The sequence below is a fragment of the Nerophis lumbriciformis genome, linkage group LG19, assembly GCF_033978685.3.
Source record: "Nerophis lumbriciformis linkage group LG19, RoL_Nlum_v2.1, whole genome shotgun sequence".
NCBI classification, from domain to species: domain Eukaryota; kingdom Metazoa; phylum Chordata; class Actinopteri; order Syngnathiformes; family Syngnathidae; genus Nerophis; species Nerophis lumbriciformis.
Window position 1 is genome coordinate 6,901,508 of NC_084566.2, and position 25,645 is coordinate 6,927,152.

The 25,645-nt window shown below is 38.1% G+C and overlaps 1 protein-coding gene across 2 annotated transcripts in view; it reads right to left on the reverse strand.

Annotated features, from left to right (window-relative positions):
• Window positions 1-404: 404 nt before the first annotated feature.
• elf2a (E74-like factor 2a (ets domain transcription factor)) overlaps window positions 405-25,645 on the reverse strand; it is a 28,353-nt gene continuing 3,112 nt past the window's right edge. Inside the window, exons 2-9 of one of the 2 annotated variants that reach the window (XM_061979634.2) lie at window positions 21,331-21,414; window positions 11,220-11,490; window positions 9,938-10,042; window positions 5,893-6,009; window positions 5,712-5,795; window positions 5,314-5,506; window positions 4,986-5,216; window positions 405-1,753 (exon numbers count right to left, since the gene is read on the reverse strand). In XM_061979634.2, coding sequence (XP_061835618.1) covers window positions 1,255-1,753; window positions 4,986-5,216; window positions 5,314-5,506; window positions 5,712-5,795; window positions 5,893-6,009; window positions 9,938-10,042; window positions 11,220-11,490; window positions 21,331-21,405 — 1,575 coding nt within the window. In that variant the 5' untranslated portion in view covers window positions 21,406-21,414 and the 3' untranslated portion in view covers window positions 405-1,254. Of the gene's footprint in view, window positions 1,754-4,985; window positions 5,217-5,313; window positions 5,507-5,711; window positions 5,796-5,892; window positions 6,013-9,937; window positions 10,043-11,219; window positions 11,491-21,330; window positions 21,415-25,645 lie in introns of both variants that reach the window. The other variant, XM_061979633.2, reaches the window with a different exon arrangement.

Here is a 25,645-nt window from a genome sequence, read left to right on the forward strand (position 1 = left end):
ATCCAAGAGAGGGCAGGTGTACCTAATGTTGTGACTCTCATTTATATGTTTATTTTTTACTGTTTCTTCAAAATTCTTAACAGTGTACATTTTGAAAAAATAAATTCAGATTTTGGACAGAAAGTAACCACGCGGCTTCTTTTGCAATAGGAACTGTTTGCAGACGGACTCAAAAAAGCAGGTTATAACTGATTGCCGATCAAAATTTTATACCAAGGCATATCCAATACATATTCTGCAGACCTTTTAACTGATGTTGGGCCCCATACATAACTTCATTTGGAGGTCCCACCCTACCCATTACATCATCTTTTCACACTTAGTGAAACGATTTTTATACTTTTTTAATCAAAATGTAATTTAACTCGATGCATGTTTTTGTAATCAAACAAATTGATGGGAAATAAATAGTAAACATTTTTTTATTTTGGTGGAAAATTATTTTTAACCTCATTTACAACATGAAATTACAGACCTTGTTTTAAGGTGGGTGTTTTTTTTTCTTGCCTCCACTGCCAATCTGGTTCCTTGTATGTGGTTCTCAGCCTGCTCCATGTGTGAAGTGTCTTGAGAAAATTGAAAATATAACAGCCAAGTTGACATGATTTCTTCTGTGTCTCAACCCATCACTAACAAACCATTACCACACACTAGGTGGATTACAACGGAGCAGAATACAATTATTTTCAAAATGTTTTATAACATTTCTGTAAAATGTACTTCATTACACTCATAGTACAAGAAAAACAATGAATATTTTACTTCAAATGTAAAGCACAAGTCTGAGTTATTTTATTTGGGTGTAGACATCTTTTCACTCCCTTTTTAAATGGCAGTACAAAAAAAAGACACAGTTTTTGTGACCAACAGTGAAGGGGAAGGGCTTTGGACAGTAAAATGAAACAAAGATGAATTGATCTAAACAAACTCAAACAGGAAAGAAACACCTGCTGCGTATCAAAATGCTCTGTACATTTACATTTATAACAATAAATTTTTCAGGCAATGTATGTGAGATACTGTTTGAATACAAATAGCAACTGCTTCATTTACAAACTAAGGCTGCCCACCTACTTTGAGCTTCTGTTCAATAGGAGTCCCTTTTATCCTATCTTGGTTTCCTTAACGAGAACAGTCCGTGACAGTCAAAGAGTGGTGCTGTGTGATGGGGTGGGGTGGGTGACTTGCCTTCCAGGGCAGCTTTTACAGTCTGTCATGTTCCCCCCCACACTTTACCAGCTCAAATTTAAGTTCTCAGGAAGCTGAGCTTTCTTCTGGTGCTGCTGGTTGACTGGAGGGGGACGGGGCGTTTGATTGTGTTGTGGAAGGCTTCTTTAGTTGGGTGGGACTTTGGACATGCTGCACAGAAATCTGCGGTTTGGCTAGAATGAGCTGTGGCACCGATGTGCCCGTTGCCAGTTGGACCATGGATGTGGTGGCTGCTTTCGTGACAGCCTGAGAAAGATTTGTAGGGGCAGGTTTGGCCTGTACGAGCTGGGTCAGCTGGCCTGATTGATTTGCCTGCATGAATGCAGCAAGCTGGTTTGCTGGGATGGTGATAATTGTTATTTTGTCACCTGCTTTGGAGCCAGTAGGCAGCATGGTGGGTACGGCCTGAATAACAAGTTTTGGAGCGGCACTAGCGCTGGCTACTGTAACTGGAGCTCCTGCAGCCGTGGTTAGTACTGAGGAGGAGTTTAATGTAAGATGGCCAAGAGAGTTAGTCATCACCACAGGCATGGTGCGGATGGACCTGTCATAAAAGAAAAAAACAGGGATTATCATATGTACACCATATATGTACATATTTACATCACATATACACCATAAATATAGTCCTGAAATTTCTTGGGACGAAAGCCTCAGGCTGGGTCTCGTTTCTTCAACTTTCGCCACAAGTTCTCCATTGGATTCAGGTCAGGCCTCTAACTTGGACATTCTAAGACATTGACATAATTCAGTGCCTCCAGGATTTCGCGACGTCACCAATTCATACAAATTCAACCAATTCCTGCAAATTATGCAGAGCTTCTGACTTGATCCAATACCCACAATTTCCCTGCACATTTTGGCCAATCAGCGACATTTATGGCAACAAAATTTGTCCCAGCAGCATTCAATAGGTAACATCATTGTTCAACCAATCAAATGTCTCCCTTCATTGTCTGCGTCTTCAATTCCTTGTTTACATTGACAGATGCATTTATTCACTCATTTATTACTCATCATTCACTCATTTTACCAACAAAATCACAGCTATAGATCGCTCTCAAAAGTTTCTCAATGTTCTCAACAAAAGTGCGAGCAAACTACGGAACATTAGCAAAAGTTTACGATCAAATTTCAACTTTAAAAACATGCGTAAATGTGCATGATAACTTCTGAAACTTGTTGACGACAAAGCAGTCAGCCAATAATAACATATAATAAGAAGAAGACGTTTGCTGGTGTTTGTTCTACAAACTATGCACACATTTGAGTGAATTGGTCACATGCATAAGTATAGAAAATACCAGCAGATGGAGCACTCTGTTGGTTAAGATATGTATTAAATATGCTAAGCCTAAATTTACACTTTATGGGGAAAAAAAGCTTTTATAGGAATATGTATGTATACAAAATCTCCCAAAAGTGAGTACACTCATGGACTAGTTTAACTACAGTACATCTTTTCGGATATACTTCAGAGTAGTCAGTGTACAGTTGGTAAACAAAATGTACTTTTCATAGTATTGTCCTTAAAGATTATTTGCATTGTTTACTTGTCCATCCATCCATCCATTTTCTACCGCTTATTCCCTTTGGGGTCGCGGGGGGCGCTGGAGCCTATCTCAGCTACAATCGGGCGGAAGGCGGGGTACACCCTGGCTTCATCATAAATAACTTTTAACTGTGAATGTTTTTTTCCGCCAAATGTAAAGGCCGAGATATAATTTTTTGTCTTTTCCTTCCTTTTATAATTCCAAAGGGATAATCAATTTATTGCATCTTTCATTTTATCCTGTGATTTTAGTGCAACACACCCACACCTAAAAAAAACCCTGCACTTTTCATTGCAATTTTTGGGAATACTTCTGCTATTCAGGCATCTCAAAAAAGGTCCAAGAGATCCTGGGGAGGGACTGTTGTCAATGTTCAAAAACGTTTGTTTTAAAATGAAAATAAAGCACATTTTGTTAAATTTGTTGTCCTGTGTTGTTTAGGATTTGGGTTACAAAAATATAACACTTAACACTGATGACAAATTCATAAAATCGAAAGGCAATGTCATGTTAATGAAAAACAAAAGGCCGTAAAACATTGCAACTTTTGCCGCAAATTTTTTAAAATGCTGCTGCGAGATCAAGCATTTTAGGCCGCAACAATCACAAAATAAGTCTGCGAAATGCTGGAGTGACTAATAATTGTGTAACATACTTCACTCCCTTGGCAGTATGCTTCAAATAATTTCACTGTTCCAACTCCCAGTTGTGGGTGAGTTTCTCAATGGATTCCTTCATGTTTTTAATTAAAGCTGTTGATGTAATCCTCATTTCTAAAGATTCCTAGCACCTTGACATGGTTCCATGTGCCACTGGAACACAAGCATCACCATAGCATTACAAAAATGTTCGTCTTGTAGGCTTCTCCTTTCTTTTTTCAAACATTTAGCACCAAATAACTTTAACTTTGTCTTATCAGATCACAGGATGACGACAAAAGCTGGGATCTTGCTTTTGTCTGCACAAAGAAAGTACCGTATTTTTCGGACTATAAGTCGCTCCGGAGTATACGTCGCACCGGCCGAAAATGCATAATAAAGAAGGAAAAAAACATATATACGTCGCACTCGAGTATAAGTCGCATTTTTGGGGGAAATTTATTTGATAAAATCCAACACCAACAATAGACATTTGAAAGGCAATTTAAAATAAATAAAGAATAGTGAACAACAGGCTGAATAAGTGTACGTTATATGACGCATAAATAACCAACTGAGAACGTGCCTGGTATGTTAACGTAACATATATTGGTAAGAGTCATTCGAATAACTATAACATATAGAACATGCTATACGTTTACCAAACAATCTGTCACTCCTAATTGCTAAATCCCATGAAATCTTCTTCCTCGTGGTCGCTTCTGGTATGCACCGCTAGCGTCCTTTCTTTCTGCTGCTCGATCGCCGTTTTCTGCTGCATATTTCACTACGTTCAGCTTGTAATCTACAGTATATGATTTCCTTTTCTGTGCCATTTTTGTTCAGCCCTTCTCAGTTTTTATAAGTTACCGCCAATGTTGAAGTGATCCATTTTAATAGCTACGGCAGTAGCATATAGCATATAGCAGTTAGCATCCCATGACCCACAATGCACTTCTGCCATGACCCTCCCCCGCCAAATTCTTATTGGTTGACGTGTGAGTGACAATAGCTGACGTGTGTGTGACGATTGCAGACATTAGCTTCGTCTCTTCCGTGAATTAGATAAATAATATTATTTGATATTTTACGGTAATGTGTTAATAATTTCACACATAAGTTGCTCCGGAGTATATGTCGCACCCACGGCCAAACTATGAAAAAAACTGCGACTTATAATCCGAAAAATACGGTACTAGCTGAAGAACACTGTGCTCATCGTCAAGTATGGCAGTAAAAATGTGATGCTTAAGAGTATGCTCATCATTGGTATTGATTTAATTGTAGTATCGTTTAAAATGTATACAATACCCATCTCTAGTATCATGTGAAAATGAGTACGCCTCTGTACCAAATCAAGAGTTTCTCCAATTACTGTATGAATACACCCCTAATGTTCAGATGCTCGAACAATCATTGGATCATGTATTTTTTTTAGCAAAATATTGTTAGTTCTCATAGGTCAACTACAATGATCTAACAATAATTACAATGCTAAATTATCTGATAAAACAATGTCCATTTTAGTCATTGGGGTGCATGACAAAAGCAAATTCAAAAGTTTGAAAGGAAAGTAGTGTCAAACCTGGTAGTAGTATTACTGGGGATGATGGTGACATAAGTTTGTTGAGCGTGGGAGGAAGCAGGGGCGTTTTCACCCAGGATTTCTGAACCTTGCTGGCTGGACAACATGCTCTCGCTGTCTTCACCTTCATCATTATCATCAATGATTCGAATGTTCTTTGGCATGTCTTTAAACTGGTAGGCCAACCTCTGACCCTCCACCTTTGCAAGGATGCCACGCTGGTAATAATATCTGCATATGAACACACAAGATTGATCATATTCTACAACATCCCCACATTTATCAGAAATTGTATTTCTAAGTTTTTGTATTTTGTAGAGTGGCTGACCTTAGGGCTCGGCCCATTGTTTCATAGTTCATATCAGGCTTGTTCTTGTGTTTCCCCCATAGTTTGGACACCGCCTTGGAATCAACCAATTTAAAGATGCCCTTTTCTCTTTGCATCCACTTAATGTATCTAGGACAGGTGTTTTTGTCCTGCAATAGCTCCAGAAGAAACTCCCACAGGTAGGTGGTATTTCCTAGAAGAAAAACAATGTCACCAAGTCTAATACAAATTAGATTTTTAGGACACTTTGACTTGAATAAAGCACATGGATATGAGGAACGAGAGCTTTTTGGCTTCATTCAAGGTATATTGACTCCACTTTCAAGCAAGTCTAGCTTCTGCACACATTATTACACTGTACCTTATTAAAGTATGCACATAAAATGCATATGCCATACCTTTTCCCTCCCTCTGCCTCTTTTTCATCCCCATGTCAAAGGAGCCATTGGATGTAGGTTGATGCATCTTTATCTTACGTCCACCTAAAAGTGTTGAATTTATTTATTTTTTGGGTTTCCTTGCATCTTTCAACATCAAACAAAGCAAATTACTATCTAGAATGAGTCTTATAATACTGACCTCCTCTCTTCCTCTTGGCAGCAGGTTCACAATCAGGTGGGATTGGGAAGGATTCCTCCTCCTCTAATGATCCACACTCTGTAGAAACCTCCACCACTGTCTCCATCATCACATCTTCTGCTGGGTCCAAACACATAATAATCATTCAATTTTCTCATTCCATTTGTATCTCTTCAACAAATACTGCCTTTTTACTTCGATGCAAGTACATATAACTAAGTAGGTAAATAAAGTCAATATTCAGAATAATCAAGCAATTTATTTTGACTGTACATGCATGCCCCTTTACCTTAATCTTGGATGGTCACCTAAAAGGCGGCACAGGTCAATGCATATGCCAGTGCAAAGTTGAGTGAGGAGACTTCCACTTGTGTACCAGCAGGCAAATTTCATTTCAAAATACACCCAGGCTAAACTTTAGGTCAGGGGTGCCCAAACAGAGTCGTGGTCAAAAGTTTACATACACTTGTAAAGAACATAAGGTCATGGCTGTCTTGAGTTTCCAATCATTTCTACAACTCTTATTTTTTGTGATAGAGTGATTGGAGCACATACTTGTTTGCCACAAAAAACATTCATGAAGTTTGGTTCTTTATGAATTTATTATGGGTCTACTGAAAATGTGACCAAATCTGCTGGGTCAAAAGTATACATACAGTAATGTCAATATTTGGTTACATGTCCCTTGGCAAGTTTCACTGCAATAAGGCGCTTTTGGTAGCCATCCACAAGCTTCTGGCGAGCTTCTGGTTGAATTTTTGACCACTCCTCATGACAAAATTGGTGCAGTTCAGCTAAATTTGTTGGTTTTCTGACATGGACTTGTTTCTTCAGCATTGTCCACATGTTCTCAATGGGGTTTAAGTCAGGAATTTGGGAAGGCCATTCTAAAACCTTAATTCTAGCCTGATTTAGCCATTCCTTTACCACTTTTGACATGTGTTTGAGGTCATTGTCCTGTTAGAACATCCAACTGTGCCCAAGACCCAACCTCCGGGCTGATGATTTTTGGTTGTCCTGAAGAATTTGGAGGTAATCCTCCCTTTTCATTTTCCCCATTTACTGTCTGTAAAGCACAAGTTCCATTGGCAGCAAAACAGGCCCAGAGCATAATACTACCACCACCACCATTATTCCTGGGAATAAAGGCCTCACCTCAATTTTTGTTTCATCTGACCACATAACTTTCCTCCAGAAGGTCTTATCTTTGTCCATGTGATCAGCAGCAAACTTTAGACGAGCCTTAGGGTGTCGCTTCTGGAGCAAGGGCTTCCTTCTTGCATGGTAGCCTTTCAGTCCATGGCGACGCAAAACAAGATTGACTGTGGACACTGACGCCTATGTTCCAGCAGCTTCCAATTCATTGCAGAACTGCTTTTTGGTGGTTCTCGGTTGACTCTTGATCATCCTGACCAATTTTCTCTCAGCAGTAAGTGACAGCTTGCGTTTTCTTCCTGATCGTGGCAGTGACAAAACTGTGCCATGCACTTTAAACTTACAAACAATTGTCTGCACAGTTGCTCTTTGAACCTTAAGCTGCTTTGAAATGGCTCCAATTGACTTTCCTGACTTGTTCAAGTCAATGATTCGTTTTTTCTGATCTGTGCTAAGTTCCTTTGACTTTCCCATTTTCGCGTGTGTAACCGAGTCTATGACTGCATCACATGAGCCCTATTTAAATGGGCTCAGAGAAGTCAACAGGTGTCGTCAATCATAATCACTCAGATGAAGTTAAGAGACCATGCCATGAAGCTAATCTGATTCGATTGTAACTTTTCTACATCACCAAAATTGATCATGTATGTTGCTGTATGCATACTTTTGACCCAGCAGATTTAGTCACATTTTCAGTAGACCCATAATAAATTCATAAAAGAACCAAACTTCATGAATGTTTTTTGTGACAAACAAGTATGTGCTCCAATCACTATCACAAAAAAATAAGAGTTGTAGAAATTATTGGAAACTCAAGACAGCCATTCCATTATGTCCTTCACAAGTGTATGTAAACTTTTGACCACGACTGTAAATATATATTGTATATTCTACTATAATTACTCTATTGAATTAACAAGCTCCTAGCGCTTTTGCATTGTTTTTGTACTTGTTTTAATTGTCCTTGTTCATATGTTTATGTTTGTAAATGTTGAACTTTATAAATAAAGGTACCGTATATGAAAATATATATATATATATATTTGCTCATTTGTGTTGAAGTGAATACGGCTGAGGGAGCGCTCAGTCGTGTATGAAACATGCTCATTTTCCTAATGAACATGACATGATGTCACAGTAAAAGGACTACCGGCACTCACCTACAGTCACAAAAAGAACGGCACAATTTGGGACCCCAGATTCGTTTCATTTGCCATATGGAGGCAGCGCTTATCCTGCTTTCAAACCTTGCAAGACCTTTTGTACGCAGTTTGAAAGCCATAGCCGAAGAAAAGAAACAGACGCAGCAATTTATGGATGACAGCAAAGTTATTGAGTTAATTTTAATAAATTACTTTTACCGGTCGATTAATTGACTTGCTACTATCAGCGCAGTCCTACCATTGTAAAACATTTTTAATGCGTCTGGACATCAAATTAAATGATTTTAATGCTATTAAAAGGTGTTAATTTTTGCATAATTCATTTAATGCCCCGCGGAAACCTCGTGTGTGCTTTGCTTCAAGATGCTACTTTGTGCGCCGATGAAAGCGGCTGCAACAAATTATCTCAGGTTGATCTTAATCCATCGGAGTTTGCGAAATTGGCCGCCTTTGTGACTTTTGCAATTGTAGCAGGCGCTTGTTGCTACCACACCATCTTTTTCCAAAAAATACAAACAAATAATTTTAATGCACTGCAGAATTATTTAATGTGACTACCAAGATGGAGAAATATATACATACAAGCTAACAAATGTTACCAAACTGGCCATTAGAGACAAAACGGAAGGTGATCAGTCTTGTATATTCTAAGTACATTTAAAAGAGCTTTTCCTGGAATTCGAGGATAGAAGCATGTACTTCACATACAAATAAAAGGTAAGCACCCAGATGTTTTAATTTGATAAAAATAAATACATGTGACTAAAAAGTATTTATTTGTTTAACTCCCAAGTGTCTCACCTGCCTTGAACCTCACTGCATGTCACCGTTACTGCACCACACACAAAATTGGCTTTAATTATCCATCCATCCATTTTCTACCGCGTATTCCCTTTTGGGGTCGCGGGGGGCGCTGGAGCCTATCTCAGCTACAAAGGCGGGGTACACCCTGGACAAGTCGCCACCTCATCGCAGGGCAAACACAGATAGACAGACAACATTCACACTCACATCCACACACTAGGGCCAATTTAGTGTTGCCAATCAACTTATCCCCAGGTGCATGACTTTGGAGGTGGGAGGAAGCCGGAGTACCCGGAGGGAACCCACGCAGTCACGGGGAGAACATGCAAACTCCACACAGAAAGATCCCGAGGCCGGGATTGAACTCACGACTACTCAGGACCTTCGTATTGTGAGGCAGATGCACTAACCCCTCTGCCACCGTGAAGCCTGGCTTTAATTAATCGCAGTAAATTACTTGCTTTTAAATTTACTTAAAAAATTGGCCCAACATTTTGACACACACAATTTTATGTCATACACAACCATTTTTAAAAGTTTTAGATGAAAGAACAATTGCCCAAAACTTGGTAACAGTATTCTCTTAAGTTCTGTCAGGGTGTATTTTGAATCAAAATTTGCCACTGAACACCAGTCAAAATCACTGGCTAATACATTGACCTGATCACGGACTGTACAGCACTTTTCAGGTAACCATAAGTGGTTACATAATGAAGCATGTGCGATCAAAATAAATTGTATGAATAATTTGCGTTTATATGATTAATGTGACAGTTTGTGATAAATTGAATGTGTGAATTTTCGACAGCCCTACGAGGGCTAATATCCTTTTAAGACAATACATCAGCAACTAGTTACAGTATTCTGGTGAAAACACAGATACACTCTGACAAGTAAGCTTTCAAGCATGCAAGTGTGTTTACCTGTATTGCGGTCATGCAGTCCTCCAGGAGACTCCATATGCAGAAGAGCTTCAGCTGCTTCAAAGGTTTTATCAAAACAAACCACGTCCTGACCCGACATCTCCACTAAAAAAAGACAATGAACATATGTTATTACAGTATTGCTTCAGCCACACCTTTACCTACAGACTCACTAAAATATAGTGGGTTCATGAGTCACCCTTTTGTATGTAGAATTTGGTAGTCATTTCTAAACCGAATTTGCTGTTGTTATTCATCCATCCTTACATAATCTAATGTATCTATCATCTATTGGACTTACTCAAAAGCGAGACACAGATGACTGCAGCCAATTACCGTACTGTTAATAACAAGGAGGGCTGCAGCAATCGATAATTTTAGTAGTCGAGTAATCTATCGATTAATTTGTTCGATTAATCCAATAGTTGGATAAAACACACTTGAATAGCCTCAATACGTAGTTCAGGGAAGAGTTGAGTAAACAAAGATTATTGTGCTTGCCATAACCTTTTTTATATATAAATAAATGCAATAATGAAATTACAGTTTTAACAAAAAAACAATGAATAAACAATAAAAGTTAAAAATTTAAAAAAAAACATTAGTGTTGATTAAAACCGGGCAATAAATAAACACAAGAATCAAGTTAAACAATAAGGCAAAGTATAGTAATGCATTATAACTTATAAAACGTCACTCACATTCAAATAATAAAGATGAAAGCACATTGTGTAACCTTAATATCTGAGGTACATAGTTTAAATTGTGTGTGTAGTTAAAACAAACACATTTAAAAAGGTATCCATTGGAGAAGTGATGTTTGCAATTGGGAAAAACAACTCGTTAGCGTTAACATACAAACTGGAAAAACTAACATGTTCTCACATGCCCAAATGTGTTTGACTAATCCTTTCGTTATGCGAGTCAAGCATATTAAATGGTCTCAGCCAACTGCCAAAATAGACTTTTACTTAGTTTTAGGTTGTTTACTTTGTATTAACGCAGGGTGCTTTCTGGAAATATGCTACACAACTATTCTCTTTTCCAAGCGTAACCAGAGATTTTTTTGTTGTTTTTTGGAATAAATTCTCTTTTTTGTTAACCTAATGCTCTGGTGTGCAACTTGTGCATATATGTAAATGCTGTGCCAGGAACACTAGCACTGAGAAATAGTATGCGTCACATGGAGGGCAGAAATACAAACGTGTGATTATTTTTTTGTAATTAAGGAATTGTAATTAACGCATGAAACCCTAATCTTACAAGTTGTATAATCTCTTACCAGTCTCTGCCACTTCTGTGACCACCTCCTGCTCTTCAGCCACATCCTGCATGATGTAAGTCTCGTCATCATAGACCAGAACCTGTGCAGAGTAACACTCTTCCACTTGTGCATTAGGCACCTCCTCTACGATCACTGCGGGGCAGCCATCATCCTGCACTTCCACACCTTCCTCTTCCTCCACTTCGTCACCTCCACCCACAATTACTGCCTCTACCTCCTGCTGAATTACTTCGTCATCCTCCTCCTCCTCAGCTGGCTGTGGCTCACACTGCAGTTTGGAAAGATGCAAGAGGGCAGATGTGTAGTTGGTTGGTTGCAGTGTATCCCACAGGACAATGACATATTCATCAATTTGACCAAGACGCATTTGCAAAACGTCAGTAAAAAAAAACTGTCTGTCTGCATTACATTATTTACAATAAATAAATCGATTATCAATTATTTGCGCTTACTAATCGTTTTTATAATTATCCATGTCCGAATTGCGATTAATCTAAAAATCTATTATTTCTCCCACCTGTACTAGCAGGTCACTGAAGCACGAATGGATATACATAGTTTATTTGCCTACTATTGACTAATGATGCACCGTAAATTCGGCTGCCGAAAAAAGACTTTGGCTTGACTTAATTTTGATCACAACATCAAAAAATACTCTCCATCTATACATTTTTAATAAAGCAAATAAAAAAAAGAAAATAACACCATGTGTGTCCGAAAAGGAGAAGGAATAAGCAAAAGCTTATAATGTCCTGCCCCATCACTCAGATATAATAATCTGATTATTTGCCAACAACAGAATGCATGAGGACCTTAAATAACACTATTCATCTAGTACATTTTATAATGTATAGTACCGGTATATTGAGTATGTAATTACATAATACATTTGTAATGACATACATGAATACTCAAAAAAATAAAAATAAATAATGAATCAAATTAACGCTCATTTCATCAAATGTAGTTTATATGAATAAAATATAGGGCTGGGCGATATGGCCGAAAACCATATCACGATATATGTTTTTTATATTGATAGATATTGATCATTATTAATACTATTTATGACTTATTTAAGCGTGCCAATAAATACAGTGAAACAAATTCCAACTTACTAAGGGTGCGATTTATCAGTGGAGAAGGTGTCTGGTGGCCAGGTCGGATGAGCGTGGCTAAGGTAATAAAATAATTTACAGTAAGTAGATTTGAAGATAGTTGCGCTCCTTCACTACAGTCTGGGACTGGACAGCAGAACAGCAGGAAAGGCGTGACACTCGGTAGTTGATGCTGTTACGTGATTGACTGTTAGTGTGTCACTCCCATTGTTCAGTGACACTTCCTGCTTCCTGTTTGCTGGGATCCTAAATCGCAAACTCCATGAAACAAATCTTGCTTCATAATTTCTGGTTTCTTCTGACCAAAAAATATTAATATATATCGAATATTCAATTGAATGCATTTTATACGGATATCGAGTATGCGTCTATTGCGATATATATTGATATCGTATTATCGGCCCAGCCCTAATAAAATATATCCTTAAGATATTTTATGTTTCCTACTCCTTGTTGTAGTTGTATTTCGTTTTAAAATATAACAATGTTATTGCTTTGTTCGATTTCCTCATGCAATTCAAGGTTTCCCTGAGATTGCCAAGATACCTGTGGCGGCGTTGTTAGGGGTGTGGTTATGGGCGTGGTCACCAGGACGCTATCGCAATATTTGCATAATCTGCTATGATGATATGATTTTCTTTAAAATGGTTAAACAAATGTATACATACATTTGAAACAAATATGTTATTAATTAGTATTAACATATATGGTTATATTGTTTCGCCATCTTTTCAATGTTTGCTGCTTATTATTATTAATAGATTATTACATTGTGTTTTGAGAATTTTTCAAGTGTCTAGAGACATTTAATGCCTTTTTTATTAAAAATTACTAACAACAAATCTAGCATCTTTTTATGGTGTTATTATAAATGTACTCATGTTCAGAACTCTACTCACCAGATCCATAAATTTAATTATTTGCGACTTTATAAAGAGTGCATTGGTGTGTTCCCAAAAGCCAACATTGTGTATTATTCTCAGTAGGCCAAATTTTGCTGGATGACATATTGACCTACAAATTATTGCCGATAAACGATTATATTGCCATTATTTTTATGAGACCAAATTACCATTGATGTAATGTTAATACATAATAATAACAATGCATGTATACACTTTCAAATGCAATAAACTTGTATTTCTCAAATATTTTAACATTGACAATGGAATGTAGACTTAAAACTCCAATTTAAATAAAGCAAACATTTAACAACCCAAAAATATACTTTGTTGCACTTGAAAAAAAGTTACAACCAAAAGCAATACAATATCTTAGATTGGAACTGCACTTTTTTGGGGGGAATTTTGCCTATTGTTCACAATCATAAGAGACAAGAACACGTTTAAAAAAAAATATATTTTTAAAAATGATAAACGCTTGCAAGACGCGGCCAATGGGAGTCACCGTTGTAGCCTTCAAAGCCCTCTAAAACAACTTCAAAAGCCTCCAACATTTTATATACACACTGCTAGCATAAATGTAGTAACAGACACATTCATAACAATAAGTAATATGTAAAATATTTACCGTATATTGGTAATTTTTTGCCGAAACTAATTTCCTCGGCGTATTTATTGCCATTTGCATAGCAATGCACTTCTGACTTCTGGCAGCAAAGTGTGTTTCTACTTCTGGATACAAACGCAAGTGTCTCGTAATCATGGCATACTTGGTAATAAACAACGACGGACTATTTTTGGACAAATGAGGATTCACAACTTTATATTTTTGAACCTGAATATACGAAAGATAAACTGCTGCTATTTTGGAGCAGCCGGAAGCCGAGAGAGTGAGGTAAGTGCGACTTAAAATGACACTGTAAATGTGGAGCTTGGAGCCAAGCTAGGTCAACATAATTGGACTGATAATCCAAAATCAACTGGAAACGTCCCCAGCCAGCTGGATCAATCGAACAACTGTCCATCGAGAAAGTGCAGCACGTCATGCGTGTTAGTACAACTATAGTACATATGCTGTCAAGCTAGCTGTGTAAAAACAAAACATGAAATGTGCGCTAATACTTTACAGATACTTTAATGATTGTTCATGGTTTTCAGATTGGTGTCCTATTGCATTGAGTTGTGTATTAAAAACTCAAAGGCGATTCGGGTGCTGACGTAGAAGCTGGCTTATCTCTCGCCATAGCCAGCTCATGGTTATTACCGTAGCACGCCAATGTGTTCACTCTTACAATAACAATGTCGCTACAGCTTGGTTATTATAAAGGTTACATAACACAATTTAAGTATTAGTGGTTTTTGAATGCATTTTTAAAGTACATAACACAATTTAAGTATTAGTGGTTTTTGAATGCATTTTTAAAGTGATTTAGAGGCAAATTGGATCGCTCTCTGATGATGCAATTGTTGATGACAACCAAACTTAACCCCCCCCCCCCCCTCCATATCCCACACCCCGGATTGTAAATGTAAATAATTCAATTTATATACTGTGATGATTATCTTGTGTGATTACTGTATTATGAAAATAGTATATATCTGTATCATGAATCAATTTAAGTGGACCCAACTTAAACAAGTTGAAAAACGTATTCGGGTGTTACTATTTAGTGGTCAATTGTACGGAATATGTACTTCACTGCGCAATCTACTAATAAAAGTTTCAATCAATCAATCAATCAATCCCATTAGCTGCATTGCTAGCTACCTAGAAAAAGTCGATTTTTGTATTGTGAACGACAGTCAAATTAAAAAAAAAAAGTGAGGTTCCCTTTTAAGGAGGGGATTGGGGGGTGGGGGGGTGGGGGGGGGGGTTCTCAAATCTACACTACCATAACAATAAATAAAATCGCTAAAGTTCTGACAAAGTTGCACTTGGATCACGCAGTGTAAACCAATCAGAAGAAACCTAAGACAGGACTTTTAGTCTTCTTTTTTCACACCCTTCAACGCAGTGTCGTCAACTTGGTGACTTTCTTGCTAAATCTAGTATCTTTCAAACTCCTCGTAGTGACTTTCTTTCTCCAAAAGCGACTAGCAACAAACCTAGCAATCTTGGGGGGCATGTTTGGAGACATGAAAGCGCGTAACATTGTAATGTTTTAACGTACAAGCGGTGCTGCTGTGAGCCTTTCCTCTCAAGCGGTCACCTGTCTACTGAATGTCTACTCTTAGAAAGTTTGTACTGAAAACACATTTTGTTGTACTTTTAAGGACAATGACAATAAAGTCCATTCCAGTCAAAGCAAAGAGGAGACCCACACTCACTCTGTACAAAGCTGCCGCTGTTCCTGCCTTGGTTGAGATGTAAATGTTACATCACTGTCACGCTTCACATAAAAACAAAGTTCGTTCATGTCAATGAACCAGTCAATAAAAGTGGTTTGTTTGTGAAAATCTTAACCTTTCAGTCTTTTGATCAAGTTTGATACAATAACATTTAACAATGTAGAAGAAAGAAAAATACAACTTAACTAAGAATCATTGGAAAAATATTAATTTACAGTTCTAATCATAATTTAAATTTTTTAACTCAGATCTTTTCTTTAAGTTTGTGGGTTGCAATGCCTTGAAGTTGATAGTAATACTATTTGTTAATCATTAATACAAGAACCTCCTGTTTTGTATTTGTCTATTTAGAAACACATGACATTGTTCTTTCATGATACGTTTATTTTATTTTCACCATGCAAAACTTTCATCTGCATTGAATCGTATCGCATCGAATCATAACGTTTTAAAAAGTATTCTTAGCGAATCGTATTGTGACCCATGTATCAAAAGTCACATCGAATCACCATTTAAGATAGAGATGCACATCCCTAGTAACCATGATATATAATAATAACAATGGGGGGGGGGGGGTCTCAAATCTACACTACCATAACAACAATAAATAAAATCGCTAAAGTTCTGACAAAGTTGCACTTGGATTTTGAACATGTAGGCTGGCGTAGGGTTGTACATTACTTATCTGACAATCAAGTTAGGATCATTTTAAAACGAAAGTGCAAAGTAACTATACAAAAATCCATCCATTTTCTACCGCTTGTCCCGTTCGGGGTCGCGAGGGTGCTGGAGCCTATCTCAGCTGCATTCGGGCGGAAAGCGGGGTACACCCTGGATAAGTCGCCACCTGATTGCACTACTGTTTAAATAGACAGGTTATATGCAAAACAAATTCTGAGTGAGGAACACTGACAGGAAATGACAACATGACAGCATGTCTTGGTGATGTATTTAACTACACTTTCTGTCAGCGCACACCATTTTGCACTGTTTTGTTTACACTGACCTGGCTTCGTCACCAAACGTGGAGTGAATGTGTTTAAAGTATCAGGGATTCCCCTTAATGTAGCACAACGCCACAGCATTTTCATTACCCCCACACCTTAAAAATAAGTTATTTTACTTAACTTGAAAACAAATTAATGTAATATAACATATTGTTGCCCTCAGAAAAAAATCACACAAAGTCTGATGCTATTTTTTAATTTTTATCACCCATCTTATGATAATAAACGACAATTCCAACAGGTTTTAACTCCCTTGCAAACATTTCCGTCTCCGTGCTTCCCCGGACACACAACAACACTTCCTCATTCTTGGCCAATCATCTTTCAGGCACGGACGGTAAGTTTGAAATCATGGGAAAAACTGACATCAAATCCACATGAACATAAAACATTAACACCAGCCGGTCGTGACAGTATGAATTGATATATATATATAGCCTATTATTTGCACACTACTGACAAGTGATGCCCCAAAAACCCTCGAAAAAAGACTGATTACCGAAAACCGTGTTGCCGAAACAGTATGTAAACAAAACGCACACCATTGTCCAGAGCGTTATCAGCATGTCTGCAATTTGGACGTAATTTTAATACATCGCAGATATGACCCGCGGACAGCCATCTACAAAATGTGCAAATATTAAGAGGACAGTGGCGGATTTTAAGAAAAGAAAGTCTAACTGGAGCAGCAACGCAAAGCAAGTGACATCATGCTCGCTGCAGCTCGCCTTTCGTCAGGGACAACGAGGGACAGAAGAGAGCTTCAAACATGAGTACATTTTATAATAAGACCTGAAGAAGATGCTAGATTTGCTGCTAGTTGTTTTTACTAAAAAAACTAATCAAAAGTCTCAAGACACTTGAAAAAATCTCAATAAAGTACATAGAAAAAAATATGTTAATACAAATAATAATAATAACAGATCTGTTTTTAAATGTTTGTATACATTTTGAGCCTTTTTAAAGAAAATCATATTATAGCAAATTAGGGCTGGGCGATATGGCAAAAAAAAATTATAACGATTATTTTTTCCATATCATTCAATCTCGTTTAATATCACAATTTTTGTTTTTATTAAAGGAGGAGTGTCCCTTTCAGGATTATAGCGTGTAACATTGCATCCCTACTATTTACTACCGCAGTATAGTATATTTCAGCCATAAATTGCTCTCGGTAATGTACGCTGACATTTTGTGTATATCTATGATTGTGATTACATGAGGTGAAACTGTACAGGTGATCCACGCTATTGTCTGTACCTCGGTTTTAGGGCCCCAAATTAATCACGATCAGCCCTATCGTAAATTATGCAAATTATTAGATGATGTCATGGTGACCACACCCCCACCACCACAGGTATCTTTGCAGTTAAGGGAAAACCCTGAGTAGGCATGCAGGTTTTCTGTAGTCGCAAACATTCGGCAAATTGGCTTCTCTGTGTTGTTAGGCTCCTCTTGTTCTAAAGGTTTAAACTGAAATATTCCCAGACTGGTGCGGTGGCATTTGGTTTTGTGATCATTTTGTCCAGGTTAGCTGCTAGATGCTAACTTATTGCACTGTGTAATGCTAGCGGGCCAGCGGGCCAGCGTTCCTGCATCACCTCAAGAAAGGTCAATGACACTTGCTGAGGACAAGATAATTCACCCCCATCTTTTCATTCCGCTATGGTACAAACACACGTAGCCACTAAAAGCGACGAAAACAGTGAATGCTCTTGATGCATGCAAATTAAATTTACCGACTTAATTTTAATTTATCGTTGGTTAATTGACTTATAGAATATCGGCCCAAGCTTAATTCTTAGTGGTCTTTTTTGTAATGTGCATAACTTCTGGAACGTGCTCTTGTATGTTACCCTAGACTTCCACACAGTAAATAAGATATGACAATAATGACAATAAGTGTACGATATGGAGGTTTTATGGTTTAAGATGTGATTTGTTTTTCCTAGGATTCCAATACTTTTTGCTATTTTACTACTAAGATATTTGATGAGAGCTTTCCAGCACAGCTTTTGATCAAATACCACACCCAGACATGTACTTTCAATTTCTGTGTTATCAATTTCTACTTTTACATTTATTCATACTTTCCGGTTTACAAATAACATGAATTTGGCTTTGTTCAAGTATAGAGTAGGCCTGGGCCAATAACAAATTTTGCTTGACATGTCCAGTGCGTACCCCGCCTTCCGACCGAGTGCATCTGGGATAGCATCCCCCGCATTGTATACTACCGTACTGTATATTGACTGTACTATGCCCCTTTCCCAAATTACATAAACGATTGTTTGTACTAGGCCTCTGCTGATAAAAATTTTGCTGGATATGGACATTAAATTGTCCCACAAATTATGTTGTCAATAAACTATATTATTTTGAGACCAAATGATGCACTAATGTAACCATTAGGGGTGTAAAAATTAATCGATAACCGATTTTAACTTTAGAGGTATGAATACATCGTTTGGCGAACCTCTAGATCGATCTATATGCAATATGGATCGCTCAATATTCGGTCGTAATGTCATAAATCGGTTGATTGTAGATCTGTTACAAAATATGGTCGCTCTAATCTTGCAAGATTTTTGTGATGATGTAATACAAGAGTACCGTTCTCTTTTGCGATTCAAACAAAACAAAGCAAAATGGGAGACAGCACCAAAATAGTTTACAAACAATGCACTCCCAAATCTTAAATATAAAGTGTGGTAAAGGTTTGGATTTAAAAAAAAATAAAAAGACTGGTCAGTTGGATAAAAATATGGCCATTTGTAACGTTTGTAAAGCCGCGATAAAGTAGCGGCGGTATGACATATCTGAGCACACACCTGTTGTGACGGCATTTAGACACTTAAACCGGCGATGAGGGAGCTAAGGTAGCAGACCTACCAACTGGCAAGATAACGACAACATCTATTACACTGTTCATTGTGCTAAAGACTGAGCTGCAGGGCTGCCAAGCGAGTCACGCAATTTAACCCATTTTCACACCACACTTGACATTTCGCACGCTTATATTTCCCCATTGACTACTCTATTAATTGTTTTCATAATAACAAACGAGTTTCCTCATGGCCTGCCATAGTTCGAGTAATTCTGATTGATTTCCAGAGAGACAACAGACAGCAGACCAATCCATAAATGATTTTACCTAAATCTAGCCAACCACGGAAGGTAACACGCAGTGTAAACCAATCAGAAGAAACCTAAGACAGGACTTTTAGTCTTCTTTTTTCACACCCTTCAACGCAGTGTCGTCAACTTGGTGACTTTCTTGCTAAATCTAGTATCTTTCAAACTCCTCGTAGTGACTTTCTTTCTCCAAAAGCGACTAGCAACAAACCTAGCAATCTTGGGGGGCATGTTTGGAGACATGAAAGCGCGTAACATTGTAATGTTTTAACGTACAAGCGGTGCTGCTGTGAGCCTTTCCTCTCAAGCGGTCACCTGTCTACTGAATGTCTACTCTTAGAAAGTTTGTACTGAAAACACATTTTGTTGTACTTTTAAGGACAATGACAATAAAGTCCATTCCAGTCAAAGCAAAGAGGAGACCCACACTCACTCTGTACAAAGCTGCCGCTGTTCCTGCCTTGGTTGAGATGTAAATGTTACATCACTGTCACGCTTCACATAAAAACAAAGTTCGTTCATGTCAATGAACCAGTCAATAAAAGTGGTTTGTTTGTGAAAATCTTAACCTTTCAGTCTTTTGATCAAGTTTGATACAATAACATTTAACAATGTAGAAGAAAGAAAAATACAACTTAACTAAGAATCATTGGAAAAATATTAATTTACAGTTCTAATCATAATTTAAATTTTTTAACTCAGATCTTTTCTTTAAGTTTGTGGGTTGCAATGCCTTGAAGTTGATAGTAATACTATTTGTTAATCATTAATACAAGAACCTCCTGTTTTGTATTTGTCTATTTAGAAACACATGACATTGTTCTTTCATGATACGTTTATTTTATTTTCACCATGCAAAACTTTCATCTGCATTGAATCGTATCGCATCGAATCATAACGTTTTAAAAAGTATTCTTAGCGAATCGTATTGTGACCCATGTATCAAAAGTCACATCGAATCACCATTTAAGATAGAGATGCACATCCCTAGTAACCATGATATATAATAATAACAATGCAGGTATTCCATTCAAACACATTTCCCATTAGTTATTTTTTACTACTGTAATTTAAGGTCAATAACTGTTGATTATACGAAATAAGTAAACAAAAAAATAAAATATTTCAAAATAATTAACTCTCAATCTCTGTTAGCAAAAATTGCACTTCAATAAATAATCAATTGACTATCGGCCCAGGCCTACTTCACTGCGCCATACTCGTGCTGTTGTCTTTAATTTGTGACTTCGGCCCAATTAGCAGAGACTTACTTTGTTGTTTCACTACCTGACATTCAAGCTATCTTAGCATCGCTTCATGTCTACCCCTGCACTATATCCAGTGATAATGGTGCTTGTAAGATGTGTAATTTATTTGCTGCCATTGAGGCAAGAATGACTAACTTAGAAGCAGCTGTGCACTGTGTATGGACATACTTTAGCTTCGACTGCTACCCCCTGTCAGGATACTACCGTACATTGCATTGATGATGCAGTTCCCTTAATTGTATGCGACATGGCCAAAATGTGTCAACAACATGCATTGTCACAATGGGGAAATATAATTAAAATCTCTATCGTACAACCAGAAGTCTTACCTGTTGTGGCTCCTCCACCATGGTAACATACTCCACAATATTACCTCCTCCATCTGATACAACCACAGAGGTCATCACTCATTCCTAAAAACACAAAAGAAGTGTATTGCTGGTTAAGACTGCTAAACACAACAGTAAAGAATGTGTGTAAATGTGAAAAAAATCTAAAATATTATTGATATGCATGTGTACACAGAAATGACAAATTAAATCATTCGCTGCATAAAGTGTATTACCAGTAAATAATCATAGCTGTATGTCTCTGATGATCAGTATACCCACAAGGGTTATTTAAAAACATTAAAACATTACCAACTAGGGATGTCACGGTATGATTTTTTTTCATCACGGGTATTGTGACCAAAATTACCGCTGTATTTTTAAATGTGCTCAAAATTTTCAAAAATTACTTATATTCAAATTTTATTTAAAGAAACACAAACGAATGCAGCTGAGATAGGCTCCAGCGACCCCTGCCACCCCGAAAGGACAAGCGGTAGAAAATGGATGGATGGAGACAACACATTCAAAATGTATTTATGTACCTGTCCTGAAATAGAACATTTAATGTGCATATGAAAGCAACACAAGCATTATAAAAAAAGTAATATGGCAGAAAAAAATTACATAAATAAAAATATGTGAAAATTGTGCAAGATTGCAATTTATGAACATAAGACATAACTACACTTTTTGTCCATGTAGTTAAAAATAGTGTATGAGATCTAGTTTTACATAAAAGGCTGCACGGTATGGCCAAAATAGCAATTAAGAGTATTTTTATCAATATTGTAACTGTTATTTCTTTGTGCACATAATAAATATTTATAAAGTGTTTGGATGTATTCCTTTATTTAAAATGTTCATAAAATGTAATATTGCCTGACAAAAAGTGTTCAGTGTTATAGCTTTACCTTTATCGTCAGTTTTTTATCCAAAATTCGTCCGTTTTCCCTTTTCTGTCTACCCACTGTGTCTGCTTGCAAGTACTACGTGATTGTGCGCTGACGAACATGGTCTTCTGCTCGTAAAACCAGCAATGTATCCCCATATGAAAAACGTCTGCAGTAGTCTACCACATAGCGAAGGACATACACTATTTGATTTCCTATTATGCAGCTCATTTTTATTTGAGTTATTTAAATATATTGTGTAACATCATGCACAAAAGTGCAATTTATTTGTTTTAAACTATTGTAGTGGCGTTCTGTACAAAAAGTACACTTTAATTTAGTGTTGTTTTGATATGTCATCTTAGTGACATCATGCACAAAAGTGCACGAATAGCTTGTTTTAAAATGTCTGACAATCTTGCACTTTCTGTTTTGAAATTACATGAATGTTTGTGCCACGGTTTAATAAATACAGTTTTTGGTAAATTAAATTGTGATTTCTCTTTCTGCATGAAAGTTTAAAATTAGCATATATTAATGCAGTATGAACAAGAATGTTTAAATGTAGACACATAGAATCATCATACTGGTGTGATTATATACATCAAGTGTTAATTCAAGGCTAAGGCAAAATATCGAGATGTATATCGTGTATCATGACATGGCCTAAAAATATTGAGATGTTAATGAAAGGCCATATCGTCCAACCCTAACACACACACACACACACACACACACACACACACACACACACACACACACACACACACACACACACACACACACACACACACACACACACACACACACACACACACACACACACACACACACACACACACACACACACACACACACACACACACACACACACAGGCGATTACCTAGGGTGGCCAAGAACAAATGCAAATGCGACAAGACAATACACATTACAACACAACAACTTTCAGCAACAGCACGATTGCAAACACCACAACACAATGATATAGTGCAACAACACAACTTTAAACCACTGATTAACAAAACGGAAACGACAGCAGAGCAAGTTACGGTGACGGACCAACTTCCTGAACATAGTATATTAGTATTATTGAAACAGTGAAAAAAAGTGATTTACTACTCAAAAAGTGGGGCACACTTAACTTATTTTACCAACTTCGTTCTCAGGAAGTTGTGAGTCACCAAAACTTGTTTTATTTGTTTTTTTGTCATAAAAAAATACAATCATGTGTGCTTACGAACTGTATCCCTGCAGACTGTATTGATCTATATTGATATATAATATAGGAACCAGAAATATTTATAACAACATGATTTAATAAAAAAAAATATATATATATATATATTTTTTTTTTAATATAAATTTTATTTCTTGTGCGGCTCGGTACCAATCGATCCATGGACCGGTACCAGGCCGCGGCCCGGTGGTTGGGGACCACTGAGTTAAACAGTTTATTTTATGTGCTGTTAATACCCATCTTGACTAACTGGGTTAATAAAAGTGCCAGTGATTGTTTACAGTACAGTTGTCATTCAGTTCAATTTCAGTGAATCTCGCTCAAAAATGAATATGTATACTTTCACCGGAAAATATATCGAAATATATATCGAATATCGAGTTTAAGTAAAAATATATCATATAAACCACATTGCCCAGCCCTAGTTGCACTTATTTTTTTATATTAATTCATTTTGCATTGGTGTTATTCCTTTGTCAAAAACAACAGTAAAAGAGGAGGTAAATCTACTGTTGTATTATTTAATGTTGTAAAAAAAAAAAACAGAAGTAGCAGGAAAATCTAAGGTTGGTAACTGTACTTTTATTCAAAAGTTATTGTATATTGAAAATGAGAGCATAAAGTGTTTCCTCTTGTTAATTCAAGTGTTGGCTACACTTTATTCAAATACGATGTGAATACATTTGGCCATTAATTGTTGTTTACTTGCTTGTTTGTATACATAATACATCTATCCATCCATTTTCCACCGATATATATTTAATTCCCTTGCAAAATAACAGGATTATAGGAAACTTCACCTGCAGTATCCAGTATTTATTTCACAGTCACACTGGGTTTTTGTTTTCCATCCATCCATCCATCTTCTTCCGCTTATCCGAGGTCGGGTCGCGGGGGCAGCAGCCTAAGCAGGGAAGCCCAGACTTCCCTCTCCCCAGCCACTTCGTCCAGCTCCTCCCGGGGGATCCCGAGGCGTTCCCAGGCCAGCCGGGAGACATAGTCTTCCCAACGTGTCCTGGGTCTTCCTCGTGGCCTCCTACCGGTCGGACATGCCCTAAACACCTCCTTAGGGAGGCGCTCGGGTGGCATCCTGACCAGATGCCCGAACCACCTCATCTGGCTCCTCTCGATGTGGAGGAGCAGCGGCTTTACTTTGAGCTCCCCCCGGATGACAGAGCTTCTCACCCTATCTCTAAGGGAGAGCCCCGCCAACCGGCGGAGGAAACTCATTTCGGCCGCTTGTACCCGTGATCTTGTCCTTTCGGTCATAACCCAAAGCTCATAACCATAGGTGAGGATGGGAACGTAGATCGACCGGTAAATTGAGAGCTTTGCCTTCCGGCTCAGCTCCTTCTTCACCACAACGGATCGATACAGCGTCCGCATTACTGAAGACGCCGCACCGATCCGCCTGTCGATCTCACGATCCACTCTTCCCTCACTCGTGAACAAGACTCCGAGGTACTTGAACTCCTCCACTTGGGGCAAGATCTCCTCCCCAACCCGGAGATGGCACTCCACCCTTTTCCGGGCGAGAACCACGGACTCGGACTTGGAGGTGCTGATTCTCATCCCAGTCGCTTCACACTCAGCTGCGAACCGATCCAGTGAGAGCTGAAGATCCTGGCCAGATGAAGCCATCAGGACCAAATCATCTGCAAAAAGCAGAGACCTAATCCTGCAGCCACCAAACCGGATCCCCTCAACGCCTTGACTGCGCCTAGAAATTCTGTCCATAAAAGTTATGAACAGAATCGGTGACAAAGGGCAGCCTTGGCGGAGTCCAACCCTCACCGGAAACGTGTCCGACTTACTGCCGGCAATGCGAACCAAGCTCTGACACTGATCATACAGGGAGCGGACCGCCATAATCAGACAGTCCGAAACCCCGTACTCTCTGAGCACTCCCCACAGGACTTCCCGAGGGACACGGTCGAATGCCTTCTCCAAGTCCACAAAGCACATGTAGACTGGTTGGGCAAACTCCCATGCACCCTCAAGGACCCTGCCGAGAGTATAGAGCTGGTCCACAGTTCCACGACCAGGACGAAAACCACACTGTTCCTCCTGAATCCGAGGTTCGACTATCCGGCGTAGCCTCCTCTCCAGTACACCTGAATAGACCTTACCGGGAAGGCTGAGGAGTGTGATCCCACGATAGTTAGAACACACCCTCCGGTTCCC